This window comes from Cherax quadricarinatus, chromosome 11 (genome assembly GCF_038502225.1).
Source record: "Cherax quadricarinatus isolate ZL_2023a chromosome 11, ASM3850222v1, whole genome shotgun sequence".
Classification (NCBI taxonomy): Eukaryota; Metazoa; Arthropoda; class Malacostraca; order Decapoda; family Parastacidae; genus Cherax; species Cherax quadricarinatus.
The window spans coordinates 40089743-40110880 of NC_091302.1; the positions used below are offsets into that span (position 1 = coordinate 40089743).

The window sequence follows — 21138 nt, forward strand, 5'->3', positions numbered from 1 at the left end:
GTATAACCCACCACAGAACAGCAGGAGGCCAAGGCAAGAGTACGACGAGAGCAATAGAGCGATGGTTGACACACTGGCTAGAGTGGCCAGAAGAGCTCATGCATGCAGGGCAAAGCTCCTGATCATGGGTGACTTTAACCACAAGGAGATAGATTGGGAGAACTTGGACCCACATGGGGGCCAAGATACTTGGAGGGCTAAGATGATGGAGGTGGTACTGGAGAACTTCATGTACCAACACGTAAGGGACACTACAAGAGAGAGAGGAGAGGATGAACCAGCAAGGCTGGACTTAGTATTCACCTTCAGTAGTGCAGATATCGAGGACATCACATATGAAAGACCCCTTGGGGCCAGTGACCATGTGGTTGTAAGCTTCGAATACACAGTAGAGCTACAAGTGGAGGGAGAAGCAGGAAGGCCAGGACGAATGAAGCCAAACTACAAGAAAGGGGACTACACAGGAATGAGGAACTACCTGAACGGGGTTCAGTGGGACAGAGAACTGGCAGGGAAACCAGTTAATGAGATGATGGAATATGTAGCAATAAAATGCAAGGAGGCTGAGGAGAGGTTTGTACCCAAGGGTAACAGGAGTAATGAAAAAGCCAGGATGAGCCCATGGTTTACCCAAAGGTGCAGGGAGGCAAAAACCAAGTGTGCTAGGGAATGGAAGAAATATAGAAGGCAAAGGACCAAGGAGAATAAGGAGAACAGTCGTAGAGCCAGAAATGAATATGCACAGATAAGAAGGGAGGCCCAAAGACAATATGAAAATGACATAGCAGCGAAAGCCAAATCTGACCCGAAACTGTTGTACAGCCACATCAGGAGGAAAACAACAGTCAAGGACCAGGTAATCAGTCTAAGGAAGGAAGGAGGAGAGGACAACAGGAAATGACCGGGAAGTATGTGAAGAACTCAACAAGAGATTCAAAGAAGTGTTCACAGAGGAGACAGAAGGGACTCCAGAAAGACGGAGAGGTGGGGCACACCACCAAGTGCTGGACACAGTGCACACAACCGAGGAAGAAGTGAAGAGGCTTCTGAGTGAGCTAGATACCTCAAAGGCAATGGGGCCAGATAACATCTCCCCATGGGTATTGAGAGAGGGAGCAGAGGCGCTATGTGTACCCCTAACAACAATATTCAATACATCTATCGAAACAGGGAGATTGCCTGAGGCATGGAAGACAGCAAATGTAGTCCCAATCTTTAAAAAAGGAGACAGACATGAAGCATTAAACTACAGACCAGTGTCACTGACATGTATAGTATGCAAAATCATGGAGAAGATTATCAGGAGAAGAGTGGTGGAACACCTAGAAAGGAATGATCTCATCAACAGCAGCCAGCATGGTTTCAGGGACGGGAAATCCTGTGTCACAAACCTACTGGAGTTCTATGACATGGTGACAGCAGTAAGACAAGAGAGAGAGGGGTGGGTGGATTGCATTTTCTTGGACTGCAAGAAGGCGTTTGACACAGTTCCACACAAGAGATTGGTGCAAAAACTGGAGGACCAAGCAGGGATAACAGGGAAGGCACTACAATGGATCAGGGAATACTTGTCAGGAAGACAGCAGCGAGTCATGGTACGTGGCGAGGTGTCAGAGTGGGCACCTGTGACCAGCGGGGTCCCGCAGGGGTCAGTCCTAGGACCAGTGCTGTTTCTGGTATTTGTGAACGACATGACGGAAGGAATAGACTCTGAGGTGTCCCTGTTTGCAGATGACGTGAAGTTGATGAGAAGAATACACTCGATCGAAGACCAGGCAGAACTACAAAGGGATCTGGACAGGCTGCAGAACTGGTCCAGCAATTGGCTCCTGGAGTTCAATCCCACCAAGTGCAAAGTCATGAAGATTGGGGAAGGGCAAAGAAGGCCGCAGACGGAGTACAGTCTAGGGGGTCAGAGACTACAAACCTCACTCAAGGAAAAAGATCTTGGGGTGAGTATAACACCAGGCACATCTCCTGAAGCGCACATCAACCAAATAACTGCTGCAGCATATGGGCGCCTAGCAAACCTCAGAACAGCATTCCGACATCTTAATAAGGAATCGTTCAGGACCCTGTACACCGTATACGTTAGGCCCATATTGGAGTATGCGGCACCAGTTTGGAACCCACACCTAGCCAAGCACGTAAAGAAACTAGAGAAAGTGCAAAGGTTTGCAACAAGACTAGTCCCAGAGCTAAGAGGTATGTCCTACGAGGAGAGGTTAAGGGAAATCAACCTGACGACACTGGAGGACAGGAGAGATAGGGGGGACATGATAACGACATACAAAATACTGAGAGGAATTGACAAGGTGGACAAAAACAGGATGTTCCAGAGATTGGACACAGTAACAAGGGGACACAGTTGGAAGCTAAAGACACAGATGAATCACAGGGATGTTAGGAAGTATTTCTTCAGCCACAGAGTAGTCAGTAAGTGGAATAGTTTGGGAAGCGATGTAGTGGAGGCAGGATCCATACATAGCTTTAAGCAGAGGTACGATAAAGCTCACGGCTCAGGGAGAGTGACCTAGTAGCGATCAGTGAAGAGGCGGGGCCAGGAGCTCGGACTCGACCCCCGCAACCTCAACTAGGTGAGTACAACTAGGTGAGTACACACACACACACACACATACACAAAGGTTTGCAACAAGACTAGTCCCAGAGCTACGGGGATTGTCCTACGAAGAAAGGTTGAGGGAAATCGGCCTGACGACACTGGAGGACAGGAGGGTCAGGGGAGACATGATAACGACATATAAAATACTGCGCGGAATTGACAAGGTGGACAAAGACGGGATGTTCCAGAGAAGGGACACAGACACAAGAGGTCACAATTGGAAGTTGAAGACTCAGATGAATCAAAGGGATGTTAGGAAGTATTTCTTCAGTCATAGAGTAGTCAGGCCGTGGAATAGCCTAGAAAGTGACGTAGTGGAGGCGGGAACCATACATAGTTTTAAGGCGAGGTATGATAGAGCTCATGGAGCAGGGAGAGAGAGGACCTAGTAGCAATCAGCGAAGAGGCGGGGCCAGGAGCTGTGAATCGACCCCTGCAACCACAAATAGGTGAGTACAAATAGGTGAGTACACACGGGGTGGAATCCCTTTTTTTCTGTATTAACTCCAAACTAAGACATCTTAATATGATCAGTAATGCCTAAAATAACTTAAAAAAGACCTACCCAGTAATTAACATACATACGTAAATGACCTTTTTCCAGCAACTAACATACTGGCATCAACAAACATTTTCCAGCAACTAACATACTGATATCAACAAACATTTTCCAGCAACTAACATACTGGCATCAACAAACATTTTCCAGCAACTAACATACTGATATCAACAAACATTTTCCAGCAACTCACAACTTTAACATGCTGATATCCAACAAACATTTTACAATAACTACAACAAACATTTTCCAACAACTAACATACTGGCATCAACAAACATTTTCCAGCAACTTTTAACAATAACTGATATCCAACAAACATTTCAGCAACTAACATACTGATATCAACAAACATTTTCCAGCAACTAACATACTGATATCAACAAACATTTTCCAGCAACTAACATACTGGCATCAACAAACATTTTCCAGCAACTAACATACTGATATCAACAAACATTTTCCAGCAACTAACATACTGATATCAACAAACATTTTCCAGCAACTAACATACTGATATCAACAAACATTTTCCAGCAACTAACATACTGGCATCAACAAACATTTTCCAGCAACTAACATACTGATATCAACAAACATTTTCCAGCAACTAACATACTGGCATCAACAAACATTTTCCAGCAACTAACATACTGACATCAACACAGTTTCCAGTAACTAACGGGTCAGGAATGTTGACTAATTGGACCGAAACAGTGGTGGTAAAGGCTAGAGTCGCCCAACTACACCCAAGAATACCAATCATTAGTGCAACCTGCCCTAGTGTTGTAGTTGTTGTTGTTGTTGTTGTTGTTGTTGTTGTTGGTGGTGGTGGTGGTGGTAGGGATAGTGGGGTTACTGTTGTTGTTGCTGCTGTTGTTTTTTGTCGGTTGTTGCTGGTTGTTGATGTTACTAGGCTGTTGTGTATGTTGTTGTTGGTCATTCCTCTCCCAAAATTGTTCCACCCTTCCCCATTCATTCTTCCCTCACCCCTATAATCCTTCAATCCCTCCCTCCCTATCCTTCTTTCCTTCCTTCCTTACCATCATTTCCTCCATTCTTCTCTCTATCAACGTCCTTCACTCCCTCCATTGCGTAGCAACCCTTCCCTTTCTCTCTCCCTTTACCATCCAACCATTTTTCCCTCCATCTCTCCCTCCATCCATCCATCACTCCCTCCCCGTCCCATGTTTAATTCTTGGGTCTTATAGAGGATTGAGGGGGGGAAGATGGGATGAATGCGAGTGATGGCCGACTCAGAGAGAGAGAGAGAGAGAGAGAGAGAGAGAGAGAGAATACCACAGATACACAAGAGAAATCTAAATAACATAAGAGCTTGTAACGTGCAGAGTACCGGGGTGACTCCGGCACTTCGCTGTATGTCAGAATCATGTCTATACTGATCAACACGTTTCCTTAATGTCTTGATCAGCGGAGACATGTGCTATCTACTGCTACCTCGATGGAGGACTGCCTACTGTAATCGTGTGGTTGAGACAAGGATAGTAAAGCAGAAGGCTTCCTGCCCATCCTTCACTTCCCCGGGGCCACTGCTTTTATCAAACACGGCGACAAATTAACCACATCTTACTGGAGTTGCAGCAAGGAGGAGGCTGGAGGCAGTGGAGATGTCGTGTCTGAGGGCAATATATGGTGTGAATATTATGCAGAGAATTCGTAGCTTGGAGATTAGGATGTGTAGGTTTACTAAAAGTATCAACCAAAGGGCTAAAGAAGTGTTGCTGAGGTGGTTATGGACAAGAATAGATGTAGATGTAAGGGTGATCTACCTCTTTCTTTACTTCAAAAGCACTACAACAGTACCGCAACTGCTCTCGCTACTCCACCGCCAGCCACACCACTGTGTCCACTATACATCCCGTTGCCGAATACTGTGAAATGAGTGGCAGTCAAGTCTGGTCCCAGCAAGAAGGTAGCTACAATTCCTTTTATCAAGAGCCTTCACCAGCGCCATGACATTTCCCTTGAAGAACGTCGAGTCTTGAAGGACTTAATTTAGAAGCTTGATCTTCAGGGAGGAAACCTGCTCCAGTGTTCCATACAAGTGTTTCTTGTTGTTGTGCCTGTTCCAGTGTTCCTCAGTGTTCCATACCAGTGTTATTTTACATGTTTCAGCTTTCTTCAGTGTTCCATACCAGTATTTCTTGTTGTACCTGTTCCAGTGTTCCTCAGTGTTCTATAGAAGTGTTTCTTGTGTCTGTACCTGTTCCAGTGTTCCATAGTGTTCCATACCAGTATTTCTTGTTTTTACCTGTTCCAGAGTTCCTCAGTGTTCCACACCAGTCTTTGTTTCTTGTTGTACCTGTTCCACTGTTCCTAAGTGTTCCATACCAGCGTGTCTTCCACATGACCATGTTGCAAGGGTAATGATATAGGAATAATATTGTCCATTACTGATTTCGTTTATCAGACTTATTTAACACCTTAAAGCATGGTTGATAAATTAGGTTTAAACCCTATCGAATACACTATGCTCTTTAAGGCTGCATATAATACGTTCACCACAGGTCAAGAATAATTTAATCTCTAAAACTGGGATAAAAATGCACTCAGTGCATATACACTGAGAGATATACACCTGTCAGTGTATATACACTGAGAGACATACACCTATTAGTGTATATACATTGAGAGACATACACCTGTCAGTGTATATACAATGAGACATACACCTGTCTGTGTATATACAATGAGAGACATACACCTGTCAGTGTATATACAATGAGACATACACCTGTCTGTGTATATACAATGAGAGACGTACATGTCAATGTATATACACTGATAGACATACACCTGTCAGTGTATATACACTGATAGACATACACCTGTCAATGTATATACACTGAGAAACATGCACTCTCTATGTTTACACACTGAGAGACATACACCTCTTAGAGTATAATTCCTGTGAAGGATCGTACAAGGTCCGCCCGAAGTCTCTTTCCCCCGAGCAAGAACACAATGAATGATCCAGGAGTTTCTGCAGGCGATATATACCTTACTGTTGATGTTGAGCTTCACAGTTATTCTCACCTCCTCTAAACTGTATCACGTTTCTTCACGTAATTATGGGACCAGAAGTGGAGAGCTTATTCCAGGTGTGTTCTAACATGAGCACTGCAACGGTGTGAGTGTTCATTCAAGAGTTTCCGTATTCTTAATTTGTTGTTATGAAGGCAAGCACTGCGTAGGCTCTGTTACTCGCACCAAGACATTCTAGGAAACAGAATGTCGTGGTGCAATAGTCATAGTCAATGACCTAGAGTCTAGGTCATTGACTATGACTATTGCAAGGTCATTTTCTGTTTCTGTTGTGTGAGTGGGATTCAGTGTGTTATATTCATATTAGAGAGAGAGAGAGAGAGAGAGAGAGAGAGAGAGAGAGAGAGAGAGGAGGAGGAGGAGGGAGGGAGGGAGGCAGGATGGGGTGGGGTAGCTGACCTACTTGCGTTCCAGTGGGAATGAAATATTTCAGTATAGCCGCCTGTTCCCTGTCTATGTATCTGTCTGTCTGTGCTTTTTTTTGTATGGAGCTTTCATACATAGATGCTCGTGTTTATGCTTACCTTCCATGTGTAGGTGTATGATTGTGTGTATCTCTCATTCATTGGTGTGTGTGTTTATACAAAAAGTGACAGACCTACCCGGACATGACAGAGAAAATCAGACAGACAGACATTTAAGCATGAAAGACACACACATTCACATCAGAAGAGGCGGGGCCAGGAGCTCGGACTCGACCCCCGCAACCTCAACTAGGTGAGTACAACTAGGTGAGTACACACCATTCGCACACACACACACACACACACATTCACACAAACACACACACACACAGACACACAAACACACACACACAGACACACACACACATACGTTTTCAGTGTTGTACCACATGCTAAAAATGAGGGGAATGACGTTCAGGATAAAACAATATATATATAATTATATGAAAGTTGGAAACACGAGGACATTCGAGGACAGGACAGCAGGAGCATTAAGAAGATGCAGAACCAAGATGATAACATCAGTGATATAAAACCCGCCACCAAACAGCAGCGATTTACAGTCCTCTACCAAACAGCAGTGACATACTACCCTCCACCAGTGATATACAACACTACCAAACAGCAGTGATACACTACCCTCCGCCAAACAGCAGTGATATACAACCCTCTACCAAACAGCAATGATATACAACCCTCCAGCAATACAGCAGTGATATACAACCCTCCAGCAATACATCAGTGATATACAGCCCTCTAGCAATACAGCAGTGATATACAACCCTCTACCAAACAGCAGTGATATACAGCCCTCCACCAAACAGCAGTGATATACAACCCTCTACCAAACAGCAGTGATATACAACCCTAAAGTAATGCAGTAGTAATATACAACCCTCCAGCAATACAGCAGTGATATACAACCCTCCAGTAATACAGCAGTGATATACAACCCTCTACCAAACAGCAGTGATATACAACCTTCCACCAAACAGCAGTGATATACAACCTTCCACCAAACAGCAGTGATATACAACCCTCTACCAAACAGCAGTGATATACAACCCTCTACAAAACAGCAGTGATATACAACCCTCTACGAAACAACAGTGATATACAAGCTTCCACCTAACAGCAGTGATATACAACCCTCTACCAAACAGCAGTGATATACAACCTTCCACCAAACAGCAGTGATATGCAACCCTCTACCAAACAGCAGTGATATACAACCCTCTACAAAACAGCAGTGACATACAACTCTCTACGAAACAGCAGTGATATACAACCTTCCACCTAACAGCAGTGATATACAACCCTCCAGCAATACAGCAGTGTGCTCACCATGGAGCAAGAGTTGAAACAAAAGGTCAAACATTAAGAATTTTGATGATAGAAACGCATAAAGTAAACAAGGCAGAAGCAAATTACTCAGGAACACAACCTTGCACTCACCAGTACTCACAAAGCCTTCCAAGTGCTTCCATAGTGTTACCCGTGTTCTCTATCTCTCTCTCTCGTTCTCTCTCTCTCTCTCTCTCTCTCTCTCTCTCTCTCGTTCTCTCTCTCTCTCTCTCTCTCTCTATCTCTCTCTCTCGTTCTCTCTCTCTCTCTCTCGTTCTCTCTCTCTCTCTCTCTCTCTCTCTCTCTCTCTCTCTCTCCCACACCTCCGCCACTTCATTTTACTAAGCTTCCTCTCCACATACAAATTTATGAACCTTGCCCACCGCTTCATCATCCTCTTTCTCTCGTCTCTCATCATTTTTTCTCGTTTATCATTTTCTCTCTCCTCCGTTGGAATATATATAAAGGTTTCTTCCAGTGAGCGCAGATTCAGCGTTTTGAACGATGATTAAATAGGAATTATCGACCAGTATCGCCAACCTTCAATGTTTCAAGATCGTGTTGAAGCTGTTATGAACTTCTTCATTCCCAGTCACACCATTCACAATGTTTCGAGCCCATTTAGGACTTTCCAAAGGCATTCAGAACGTTTCGAACCCATAAAGAACTTTTCAAACTCATTCATAACATCTGAAACCCATTCAGAAAGTATCAAATCCCATGCAAAAGGTTTCAAATATATTCCGAACATTTCAAACATATTCAGAATGTTTCAAATCAATTATGGACGTTATAAACCCATTGAGAAAGCCTCCGGAATCTCTCTCTTTCTCTCTCTCTCTCTCTTTCTTTCCCTCTCCCTGAGCATAAGTCAACAATAGCCGCATCTCTCGCACCATCAACGTCATTCTCATGCAACACAGATTTTCATATGTTGTTGCAGAGAAAAAGTTGTGTTTATCTCTCACATGTTTTTCTGCGTGATATCATCGCTATAGTGAGAGTGAGAGAGAGAGAAAGAAAGTCAGAGGAAGGAGAGAGAGGAAGAGAGGAAGTGAGGGAGGGAGGGGTGGGAGAGTGCGGAGAAAGATGAGAGAGGAGAGAGAGGGGTGAGAGATGATGGAGAGAGAGTAAAAAGAGGTGTGTGTGTGTGAGAGAGAGAGAGAGAGAGAGAGAGAGAGAGAGGTGCGGGAAAGTCTCTATTGATTCCTGGGAACGAAGAGAGGTAGGAAATACTTATATCTCGTAGCACTAGTGAGAGAGAGAGAGAGAGAGAGAGAGAGAGAGAGAGAGAGAGAGAGAGAGAGAGAGAGAGAGAGAGAGAGAGACAGAGAGACAGAGAGAGACAGTGAGACAGAGAGAGACAGACAGAGAGAGACAGACACACACACAGAAAGAGAGAGAGAGACAGAGACAGAGACAGAGACAGAGATACAGAGAGACAGAGAGAGAGAGAGAGAGAGAGAGAGAGAGAGAGAGAGAGACAGACAGACAGACAGACAGAGACAGAGACAGAGACAGAGAGAGAGAGAGAGAGAGAGAGAGAGAGAGAGAGAGAGAGAGAGAGAGAGAGAGAGAGAGAGAGAGAGAGAGAGAGAGAGACAGAGAGAGAGAGAGAGAGAGAGAGAGAGAGAGAGAGAGAGAGAGAGACAGAGAGAGAGAGACAGAGAGAGAGAGAGAGAGAGAGAGAGAGAGAGATTGAGATGTGAGTTAAGGTAGGATAACAACTATTAACGACCAAAGTAAATACAGGAACCTTCAACCTGAAACATAACACGTGTAATGCACAGACATCATTATTATTATTATTATTATTATTATGAAGCAGAAAAGCCGTATAAGTAACATAACTTCGCAGTTAGAGTGTAACTGGTTGCTTCACACTTCACCATCGTTCATCTTATGTTTCCAAACTTCATACAATAACCAGCTCATTCAGAGAGTTAAGTTCACGTTTATTTCTTCTCCCTCGAAACCTTTTTCTTCCCTATAATAAACAAGCGACGTTTTGAATTCACTTCTTAACACCTACCAATTACGAGACTCACAGTTCCTCAAACACAAGAGTCATTATATTTATCGAGTATTTTCTAGTTTAGGTTGCGTTAAGAATTTTATTCTAGTCTTCAATTGTGGGGCTCTGATGGCCTGGTGGCTAAAGCTCTCGCTTCACACGGCGAAGGTCTAGGTTCGACTCCCAGCCAGGGTAAAAACATTTTAGGCATGTTTCTTTACACTTGTTGTCTATGTTCACCCATCAGTACAATGGGTACCTGGGCTAATTTGACCGAAATGCTCAGCATAACAAGCAGCTTTCTATATAGTACTTTGTCACTGTCACCTAGGACTGTATACCTTGCACTTGTAGTAAGTAAATATATTATATTGTATTATTTTATATTTTGGAGGTAATTTATGAGGGACTAGTGAGTTTTAAAAAAGTCTCTGAAAACAGAAGTTCAATACTTCTTTCAAATTTGGAAGTAAAACTCGCATCAAGATGTGAACGTAACATTCAGTAGCTCTGATACCATCAGGTTATCAGTAAAAAACAGATTCCTGGAACTGACTGTGATAAACGTTGCAGTGAGTGGCAAGAAATGATTTGAAAAGTTGGTTGTGTCAATACGTATCGAGACTGGGAAGAATAACACGGCGGTTAAGACAACATGTAAGCACAGAGAATCACAGAATTAATAATGTCAGTGATGCTAAAATGTTGTTGATGGAGAATAAAAATATAGAAGAAGCAATATTCCAAAACTTAATACTTTCCACAAGAATTATTATTAGTAGTAGTACTTGTAGCAGAAGTGGTAGTAGCAGTAGCAGTAGTAGTACTAATAGCAGTAGTAGTAGTAGTTGTGGTAGTAGTAGTGGTAGTAGTAGTGTAGTAGTAGTACTAGTAGTAATAGTGGTAGTAGTAGTAGCAGTAGTAGTAGTATAGTAGCAGTAGTAGTAGTATAGTAGCAGTAGTACTAATAGTAGTAGTAGCAGTGGCAGTAGTAGCAGTAGTAGTAGTACAGTCGCAGTAGTAGTAGTAGAAGCAGTAGTAGTAGTAGTAGTAGCAGTAGTAGTGTAGTAACAGTAAAAGTAGTACTAGTAGCATTAGTAGCAGTATTGGTAGTGGTAGTAGTAGCAGCAGTAGTATAGTAGCAGTAGTAGTATAGTAGCAGTAGTAGTAGTACTAGTAACAGTAGTTGTAGTGGTAGCAGTAGAAGTGGTAGCAGTAGTAGTAGTATAGTTGCAGTAATAGTAGTAGTAGTAGTAGTAGTATAGTTGCAGTAATAGTAGTAATAGTAGTAATAGTAGTAGTAGTAGTAGTAGTATAGTTGCAGTAATAGTAGTAATAGTAGTAGTAGCAGCAGTAGTAGAAGAGTAGCAGTAGTAGTAGAATAGTAGCAGTAGTGGTGGTAGTGGTAGTAGTAGTAGTAATAGTAGTAGTAGTAGTAGCAGAATAGTAGTAGTAGAATAGTAGTAGTAGAATAGTAGTAGTAGAAGTAACAGAAGTATTAAAACGAGAATGTAGAGTTTCTACCGAATATTTTTTGTAACCTTTATGAAGCAGCGAGTAAAGATCAAGATTGATGAGGACCGCACAAGTGTTAGGTTAGGACTCCTGGGCCCCGCTGCAGTGTTCTAGTACCTTACTTGTTTGTGCATACAAACACTTCCTTCTTCTTACTGCTAAAGTTACCATGTAAAGACGCTCTCTATTTAAACCGAAAATATCTGCAATACTTTCATACTTACTGTTGAACATGAATATATATATATATATATATATATATATATATATATATATATATATATATATATATATATATATATATATATATATATATATATATATATATATATATATTATATATCTTACTGTTGAACATGACGTGGAAGTAAGCAGAAGCCGCTGCCAGCACCACACGGTGAGCGAACACTGACACAGCACCAGCCACAAGCTCTATGTCACACAGCTGTAACAAACACACACACACACCACTATTATCATTATTATCATCAATACTAGTAGTAATAATACTAATAATAGTAAATATAGATATAGTAGTAAAAGTAGTATAAATAGTATTAAAAGTAGTAGAAGCAGCAATATTAGTAATATATTAGCAACAGAAGTAATAGCAATATATATATATATATATATATATATATATATATATATATATATATATATATATATATATATATATATATATATATATATATGTGTGTGTGTGTGTGTGTGTGTGTGTGTGTTATATTTTGTCCTAGGCACATGTCGATTAGACACTAGGCCTGTTGTGTGTGTGTAGGTGTGTAGGTGTAGGTGTCGATTAGGAGTAGGTGTGTGTGTGTGTGTGTGTGTGTGTGTGTGTGTGTGTGTGTGTGTGTGTGTGTGTGTGTGTGTGTGTGTGTGTGTGTGCTACTCCCTAAGTTGTACTCACCTAATTGTGGTTGCAGGGGAGTCGAGACTCAGCTCCGGGCCCCGCCTCTTCAGTGATCGAGTGTGTGTGTGTGTGTGTGTGTGTGTGTGTGTGTGTGTGTGTGTGTGTGTGTGTGTGTGTGTGTATGTGTATGTATGTTAGATAGGAGCAAATGGAGACAAATGGTTTTCAGGACTTGACGTGCTGCAAGCAACATTTATGAAGGGTATTTAGGGAAACCGGCAGGCCAGACTTGAGTCCTGGAAATGGGAGGTACAGTGCCAGCACTGTGAACGAGGGGTGTTAATGTTGCAGTTTTATAAGTGTAGTGTAACCGCACCTCTGGCGAGACACTGATGGAATGAATGATGGAAGTTTTTCGTGTTCGGGCCACTCTGCCTTGGTGGGAAACGGCCGATGTGTTTGTGTGCGTGTGTGCGTGTGCGTGTGCGTGTGTGTGCGTGTGCGCGTGTGTGTGTGTGTGTGTGTGTGTGTGTGTGTGTGTGTGTGTGTGTGTGTGTGTGTGTGTGTGTGTGTGTGTCAGATCAACACGGAATTTGAACGTACGCACCTCACTTTCCATGTAAGAGAATACAAATATACTTTTTATTTATTTATTTATTTATTTATTTCCAATTTGAGCACACATACAGAGGTACAAAAAAATACAGATAAGAGCAGCATGCCAAAGCCACTTATACTATGCATAGCATTACGGGCTGGCTTAAAATTAACTTAAGATTAACTAAGCAATGATGAAATCAGTGATAAAACATTAATGTAAACAGATTACTATAAAGCACAAGTGAGTATTACAAAGACAGGTCATATGGTTGCATTCAGTCATATGAAGGATTCTGTTAGGTAGTGTATTTAAAAAATAATAAAGTTAGATTCGGTTTAGGTTTAACATTTATGTGATATAATTGTGAGAAACATTTAAGATATACAATTTATAAGGTTCAGTTATTCAGTATTTATTTGGTTTTGGGTGAGTAAGTGATCTTTGAGAAGAGACTTGAATTTATAAACAGGTAGTGTTTCTTTTATATTTACAGGTAATGAATTCCAGATTTTAGGGCCTTTTATGTGCATTGAGTTTTTGCATAGTGTGAGATGGACACGAGGAACATCAAAGAGTGATCTGTGCCTTGTGTTATGGTCATGTGTTCTGTTGAGGTTGGCAAGGAGATGTTTTGAGGGGAGGGTTAATATCAGAGTTAAGTGTTCTATGTATATAATATTTGCAGTAATAAGTATGGATGTTTTGTATGGTGAGTAGGTTTAGTGTATTGAATATTGGTGGAGTGTGCTGCCTGTAGTGAGAATTTATTATCATTCTAACTGCACTCAGTCAGACCCCACATACCTAGCCAGATGTAAGTCGCTATAGTGGGACTGACCAAGGGATGAAAGGACGAACGAATGAATGGCGGGACTAACCAAAGGATGGAGGGACAGACGAATGGATGGAGACACTGACGGACGGAGTTAAGAACAGACACCTCCAGCGGCCACACCCCTCATGATAATAAGATAAACACGAAGGAATCAAGACACCAATTTGGGTAAGTAGACGATCTCTAGCTTACGTCTTGTCTCTTTCTCCCTATCTACGTCCATCTTTACCTATCTACCCTCCTTCCCTCTTTTCCGTATCTACCTACCTATCTACCGCTACAATGTGTCAGGAGACACAAACTTTGCTTTCTGACGAATATTCTGCCACCATTACCTGCTACTGGAAGGCTAATATTTGGACCTGAAAGTTTAGAGAAACTATTCTAGTACCGTCACTATTTCTCGTATTCCAGATAATTTTTAATCCGTTGCACCAGCTTCAATCTAATCCACTCTGTGTCCTCCATCCTTCCTTGACGGTCACTGAATAGTCCAGAGTGAGTCTCCCTCATTTAATAGGAAGATGAGGAGGCGAAACACGTTAAGGGAAGAGGAATGAGAGCGAGGGAAGAGTAGGACAGAAAAAGAAAAAGAAGATAAGAGAGGGAACCGGAGAAGAAAAAGAAGCAAAACAGGAAGAAGAAGAAGCAGAAGAGGGGAAAAATAATGAAAGTCGTAAAAGTGCTTGGCATGCTTCAATCAACAGAGACCAGAGCCCAGATAAAGCTCGACTCAGCCGCATTTACGAATTCAATTCGCCTCTCATCCGTAACCAAAACAAAGGCTTCCCGCCCTTTTATCTAACGACTCTCTTGATAATGACATACTCCAATAACCGCAGAAAGGAATCAATAACTACCAAAGAGACCTGCAATATGTTTCATGTTTTCCTAATGTTTTTTTTGTTTTGTTTTCATTAACTTACTTCAGCTCCTTTCAAAGCTCACAACAGTCTACTAAGACCCAGGAGAACTGCCCCTATGCCTAGTACGTCGAACCTGGGTTCTTTCGGTTGTAAGAAAAGCGCTCTACAACTGAACTACGACGATGTTAGGTCTTGAGATTCGAGTCAGAAAGTGTAACTTCTGGTCATAGACACTAACTTTTTTTTATTTCGAGCATACCTTACTAAAATTTTAAGATAATGTTTTTGTAATTTGTGTATGTGACCTAATTCATTTCTCATGTGTAACCTAATTTATCTCTCATTGTGTGTGACCTAATTCAATTTATCTCTCATTGTGTGTGTGACCTAATTCATCTCTCATGTGTTACCTAATTTATCTCTCATTGTGTGTGTGACCTAATTTATCTCTCATTGTGTGTGTGACCTAATTTATCTCTCATTGTGTGTGTGACCTAATTCATCTCTCATGTGTTACCTAATTTATCTCTCATTGTGTGACCTAATTCATCTCTCATGTGTTACCTAATTTATCTCTCATTGTGTCTGTGACCTAATTCATCTCTGTGTGTTACCTAATTCATCTCTCATCATGTGTGACCTAATTCATCTCTCATTGTGTGTGTGACCTAATTCATCTCTCATATGTGTTACCTAATTCATCTCTCATCATGTGTGACCTAATTCATCTCTCATTGTGTGACCTAATTCATCTCTCATTGTGTGTGACCTAATTCCTCTCTCTCATGTGTGACCTAATTCATCTCTCATTGTGTGTGACCTAATTCATCTCATGTGTGACCTAATTCATCTCTCATTGTGTGTGTGACCTAATTCATCTCTCATATGTGTTACCTAATTCATCTCTCATCATGTGTGACCTAATTCATCTATCATTGTGTGTGTGACTTAATTGATCTCATTGTGTGTGTGACCTAATTCATCTCTCATTATGTGTGTGACCTAATTCATCTCTCATTGTGTGTGACCTAATTCATCTCTCATTGTGTGACCTAATTCATCTCTCATTGTGTGTGTGACCTAATTCATCTCTCATATGTGTGACCTAATTCATCTCTCATTGTGTGTGTGACCTAATTCATTTCTCATGTGTGGGACCTAATTCATCTCTCATGTGTGTGACCTAATTCATAACTTATTACGATTATAACCAGATATAAACGTGTATTTATTTAATTACCACTGTAACTTGTTTAGCTATCAGAGCTGTGCGGTTCAGTCCCTAGACCCATTATGTGCCGCTGTAATCTTTTGACTACCTCCCGCAGGATGAGTATGGGCTGCAGAATATAGATATTAAACTAACTGTTCACTTGCCCATACGTCTCGCCTAGCAGGGAAATCGAACCATGGTTCATTCGGCTGTGAGGTGTATCACTGGGCTACACCTCGCCTGCTGATCCATATAAAAAAAAGGTACATTAAAGATCTCGAACATGGTGTGTAAGTTTCATTGATCTAAATGAGAATTGGATCCTCTCGTTCTCCTAATTCGTTGATCAAGAGTCTTTTGATCTCTCTGACACATTTCACACACGCTGGAACACCATCATGAAAGGACAGCTTCTCCACAAGTTTCTCCATCCTCCCCCAAACACACACAGGTTGCAACACTGTGAGGGACATGCACTGTACGTTTCATTTATGAATTATTTGCAATAAGGTTTTCAAAACACCAGAAACTTCTAATCCTTCACTCATCCCACCACCCGACCTCCACCCCTTCTTAAGCATCCCTCACTCACTCCCCTCAGCCTATCACTACCCTCCATCCCTGATCTCCCTCTCTCCCATTCCGGTCATCATCCATTCCTGGCCATCGCTTACTCGCCCCCTCCCATGCCTCCTTCCCTCAACAACCATTCCAAACACCATGGCCAGATTGGCCTCCATTTCTTCCTAACTCATTCCACACCCTTCCCTAGGATTGCCCCTCTCCCAGTCTCTGTGATTCTTACTTCTCCCTGACACCGCTGGGTGTCAGAGTTGTGAGACCTGGCCACCGAGAACCCTAGAGTTTCCAGGGTAGTGAAACCTGGCAATTGGGAACCTTAGACTAAAAGGTAGTGAATCATGGCAATTAAGAACCCTAGAGTTTCCAGAGTAGTGAAACCTGTTAACTGGAAATCTTAGACTCAAGAGTTTCCAGAGTAGTGAAACCTGGCAACTAAGACCCCTAAAGCAGGGGTGGGCAACCTTTTGAAGTGTGAGTACCAAAGTCGCCCATATCTTTGATACAAAATCTCTGGAAACATATGGGGACCATTTCTCCGCTTTTCTTGGAACGGATACATGGTAAATAACGCAGTTTTTTTTTTGTTGTTTTTTGAAGATGAGACCAGAGGTTAGCCTGCCGGAAAGAAGTCGTTGGCGTGCCAGGTTTGGCACGTGTGCTAAGCGTTGCCCACCCCTGCCCTAGAGTGTCCAGGGCAGCGAAACCTAGCAGCAAGATTCATATGAGATGCGTATATTGAAGGCCTGCGATATAATAATAATAATAATAATAATAATAATAATAATAATAATAATAATAATAATAATTATTATTATTATTATTATTATTATTATTTCTATTGTTATTATTTCTATTATTATTATTATTATTATTATTATTATTATTATTATTATTATAAAACAAACGCTAAACCTTCATGAGTCGTGCGTACCTGAGTGTTGATCCTGAGTTTGTTCATGGCGTGGAGTGCGGTGGAGGCGTGGTCAGGCGTGGAGTGGAAGTGATGAGTCTGTGGTTGTGTGGGCGTGCCAGCGGGCGTGCCAACGGGCGTACCCACCTCCATATTCATCGTTCCACACGTGGGTGAACCCGTGGCCATGACCAGACCCAGTTGGGTGGGCGGGGGAGACGTGGTGGTGGCGAGGGGGTGACAGGAGAGAGAGAAGGTGGGGGCTTAGGAGGAGGTAGAAGTACGAGGCAAGGAGGGTGTGAGGTAAGAGTGTTGGGTGAGGTAGGAGGGTGTGGGGTGAGGTAGGAGGGCGTGGGGTGAGGTAGGAGGGTGTGGGGTGAGGTAGGAGGGGGTGGGGTGAGGTAGGAGGGTGTGGGGTAAGGTAGGAAGGTGTGTGGTGAGGTAGGAAGGTGTGTGGTGAGGTAGGAAGGTGTGTGGTGAGGTAGGAAGGTGTGTGGTGAGGTAGGAAGGTGTGTGGTGAGGTAGGAAGGTGTGTGGTGAGGTAGGAAGGTGTGTAGTGAGGTAGGAAGGTGTGTGGTGAGGTAGGAAGGTCGGGTAAAACTTCAATACTTTAGGCACACTTAAATCACCACTTCAAACCCATTTAAAGCGACTATCATTGCTTATCAGTTAATAAGACACTTATCACTACGTACTTGCTTCTCACTTCCACTTCTAAGGAATGAATATATAAAAAAAAATTATAATTTCGTATTGTACAGACGACTCTCAGGCGCCATTATCAAGCCACAAATTTACGTTCACAAAATACTGCAGCATCACTGTATTTCCTGATCAATCTTCTCGATGTATTTGAGTTACAACCACTTCAGTGTCTCGTTCTCTCGTTCTAAAAGTTCTCATTCAATCACATCAAGTTTTTCGAAACATTTCAGAAGTCTATGCACCAGTGACAAAAATATATATCATAAAATTTACTACTGAGAGTTGCTAGACACTACTCAAAAATAAAGTTTAATTTATTCCAGTAAAACATTTCTTCTAGGTCATCTAGGAAAATAAAATTTTTACAGTATTTACAAAATAAAAATATAAATTTTTTGTATCTAGAATAATATCAATTAACTCGTCCTTTCTATATTACAAATTTCAGAATGTATAAGATTTTATAATGTTATAAATACATTAATGTCAACTTTATTTACAACAGAGTTTCTACAATTTACATTTTTTTTTATTTCTTATATCTTCTGTTGTGTTTTGAATGTGACGTCAGTGGTACAGGAAGACCACTTCCTCCTCTGATGCTCTTCTGAACCAGCCCTGTAGGAGACACAAGAACACTCAGTAACTAAACTGAATGTGTGTGTGTGTGTGTGTGTGTGTGTGTGTATGAGGACTTATATGTACACATAGCTGCTGAAATTAAGCAGAATTATCAGTATCAGATTAGACATTCAACTCTTTTCATATTTCAATAAAATGTGTCGTGAGTGAAGGCTGGACTGAAATACAACAGACACACACACACACGTCGCACAAAAACACACACAGACACACACACACACACACAGACACACACACACACACACCCACACCTCGCACAAATGTACTATACATGTAGCAATAAACAGAGAGCGCACATACACACAAACAGCTTTACACAAGTACACCGAGCAAGTGAACAAAAACACCACACATACAGTCAAGCTTCTATTTCAATGTTTCTTCTAGAGTCTAGACGTCCATAGACGTAACAAAGATGGCCTAGACTCTAGACTATCTTTGTTACGTCTATGGAGGGAGCACCATGATCCCCCCCCCTTCACTTTCTACTTAACAAAGAGTGTATCCCTCGCAATTAATGCACTAAGACTGAACACTTTAGTCTTCAATGACTTTAATAAGTGTCAGAGTCACGTTACATTGTTATAACTTAATTAACGCCTCCTCACCGATGACCTAAATAATGGTGCGCCTTAATTAAGGTACTTCGGGCAAAAGGTTAATTGTGGGTGTAGTAAAGTTATAGCATCCTCGAATGGCTGCAGAAGGAGAGGGAGAGAGACAGAGTGAAAGTGAGAGAGAGAGAGAGAGAGAGAGAGAGAGAGAGAGAGAGAGAGAGAGAGAGAGAGAGAGAGAGAAAGAGAACGGGCAGTGAGTCATTAAGAGACTTAGACAGGCCGGGATAGTCTGCAAAAGGTTCTCGACCTCTGGTGACTCTCGTCACGAGGCACGTGCCTCGTGACGTCAGAGTATTGACTCACCAAGTCCCCCCCTCATCCTCCTCCCGCACTACCCCTTCCATAACCCTCCCTTCCTGGTTAACCCCCTCCCTCCCCTACACAGTTGCCAAGTGGGGAATATACGCCTGGCAGAGTGTTGCCAGGTCAGGGTTTGGTCGTTAGCGTCCGTCGACACCTGAACCAGACAAGAGGAGTCTCAGTGCTCACGCAGCTGGTCTGCGGGGAGGTGCTGTCTCTCACCTCCGCTTAACACAACACTAAGCACAACTAGAAAATGAAGCTTGTAACAGTTGTTTGTATGTTCTCCAGCGGGGCGGTTTGTTGAACCAGTCGAGTACTGTAATATAAATAATGTCAAATATTTTACTTCAATGATCCCTAACTTGCATTGAATATTTTAAATCAATTATTGATATATTCAGTTGATTAATTTCTCTATCTATCTCAATTCGTATATACACTATGATGTGACCCCTCATGTTAACAGGTGCTTTGACACCTCAGATCTCTTTATGTAAGGACTTGGAAGTACTCTCCCTTTCCTTGGATCAAACCAGATTATCTTTCACTTCCCAGGCGCTATATGACCTCCCCTACGGGTTTAGGGCTTTCCCCCAAGATTACAAGGCATTCTCCAGCTACCCCCAGGGTTGTCCTGAGGGAAGCCAGACCTGCGAGCTGGCTTCAACTGGTCAACCACACTATTGCTGGCAGTGGTCCAAAGACCTAACTAGCCATCACAGCCTGGTTGATTAGACACTGCTATAGTAGTCGTCCAGTTGTCCTCTTGATAACTTCCTGTCCAGTGACAACTGAGGCGCTTTTGTTATTGTTTTACTTGTTATTCATGTTTTAGTTATAGTTACGGTTTTTTTATTAATTATAGTTACGTTTTTTTTATAAATTATTATTATATTATTGTTACTGGTATTATTCCTGTAATGTTATTGATGGTACTGCTATAATTACCAATGGTATCAATAGTGTCATTAACCTGTGATATTACACTGCAGTGTTGCAGCACTGCGAATGGTTGAAGGAATCACAGTGAAAGTCAGAGGAGATAGGTTAGCTAAGAGTCTTGAGGAAGCAAGGCAAGTGTTTCCTGTCGCGGGTCTTCGTCTGAGCATCCTGTGGTCGGCTGACCGAGTCTGAGTGAGGTCTTCCACTGGCTTACCGCTCCACCTCCCTTAAAAAAGATAACATATGACAGTCAGTGGAAATATTAGTGTCGTTATATTCTTGCGCCGGGAGAGTGCAAGGCAATCTGGTTTGATCCGCGAAAGGGGGGGATAGCTCCGGTTCCTTTGATCAAGAGCCTATTTTAGGCATCAAGACATTCCTCCCCACTCCCTTGATGTAGGGTGAGTTTTCCTCTCTCCATCTACCTCCCTTTTTTTTCCCTCCGACTGCCTTTCCATCTCTTGATCTGTCTCCCTCCTCT

At 42.1% G+C, this 21138-nt stretch overlaps 1 protein-coding gene across 2 annotated transcripts in view; it reads right to left on the minus strand.

Annotated features, from left to right (window-relative positions):
* The window catches only part of LOC128687609 (kelch-like protein 17), a 69081-nt gene that overhangs the window by 35311 nt on the left and 12632 nt on the right, over nt 1–21138 (minus strand). The window contains exons 2-4 of one of the 2 annotated variants that reach the window (XM_070084029.1): nt 18675–18771; nt 17470–18162; nt 11934–12030 (exon numbers count right to left, since the gene is read on the minus strand). In XM_070084029.1, coding sequence (XP_069940130.1) covers nt 11934–12030; nt 17470–17637 — 265 coding nt within the window. In that variant the 5' untranslated portion in view covers nt 17638–18162; nt 18675–18771. Of the gene's footprint in view, nt 1–11933; nt 12031–17469; nt 18772–21138 lie in introns of both variants that reach the window. The other variant, XM_070084030.1, reaches the window with a different exon arrangement.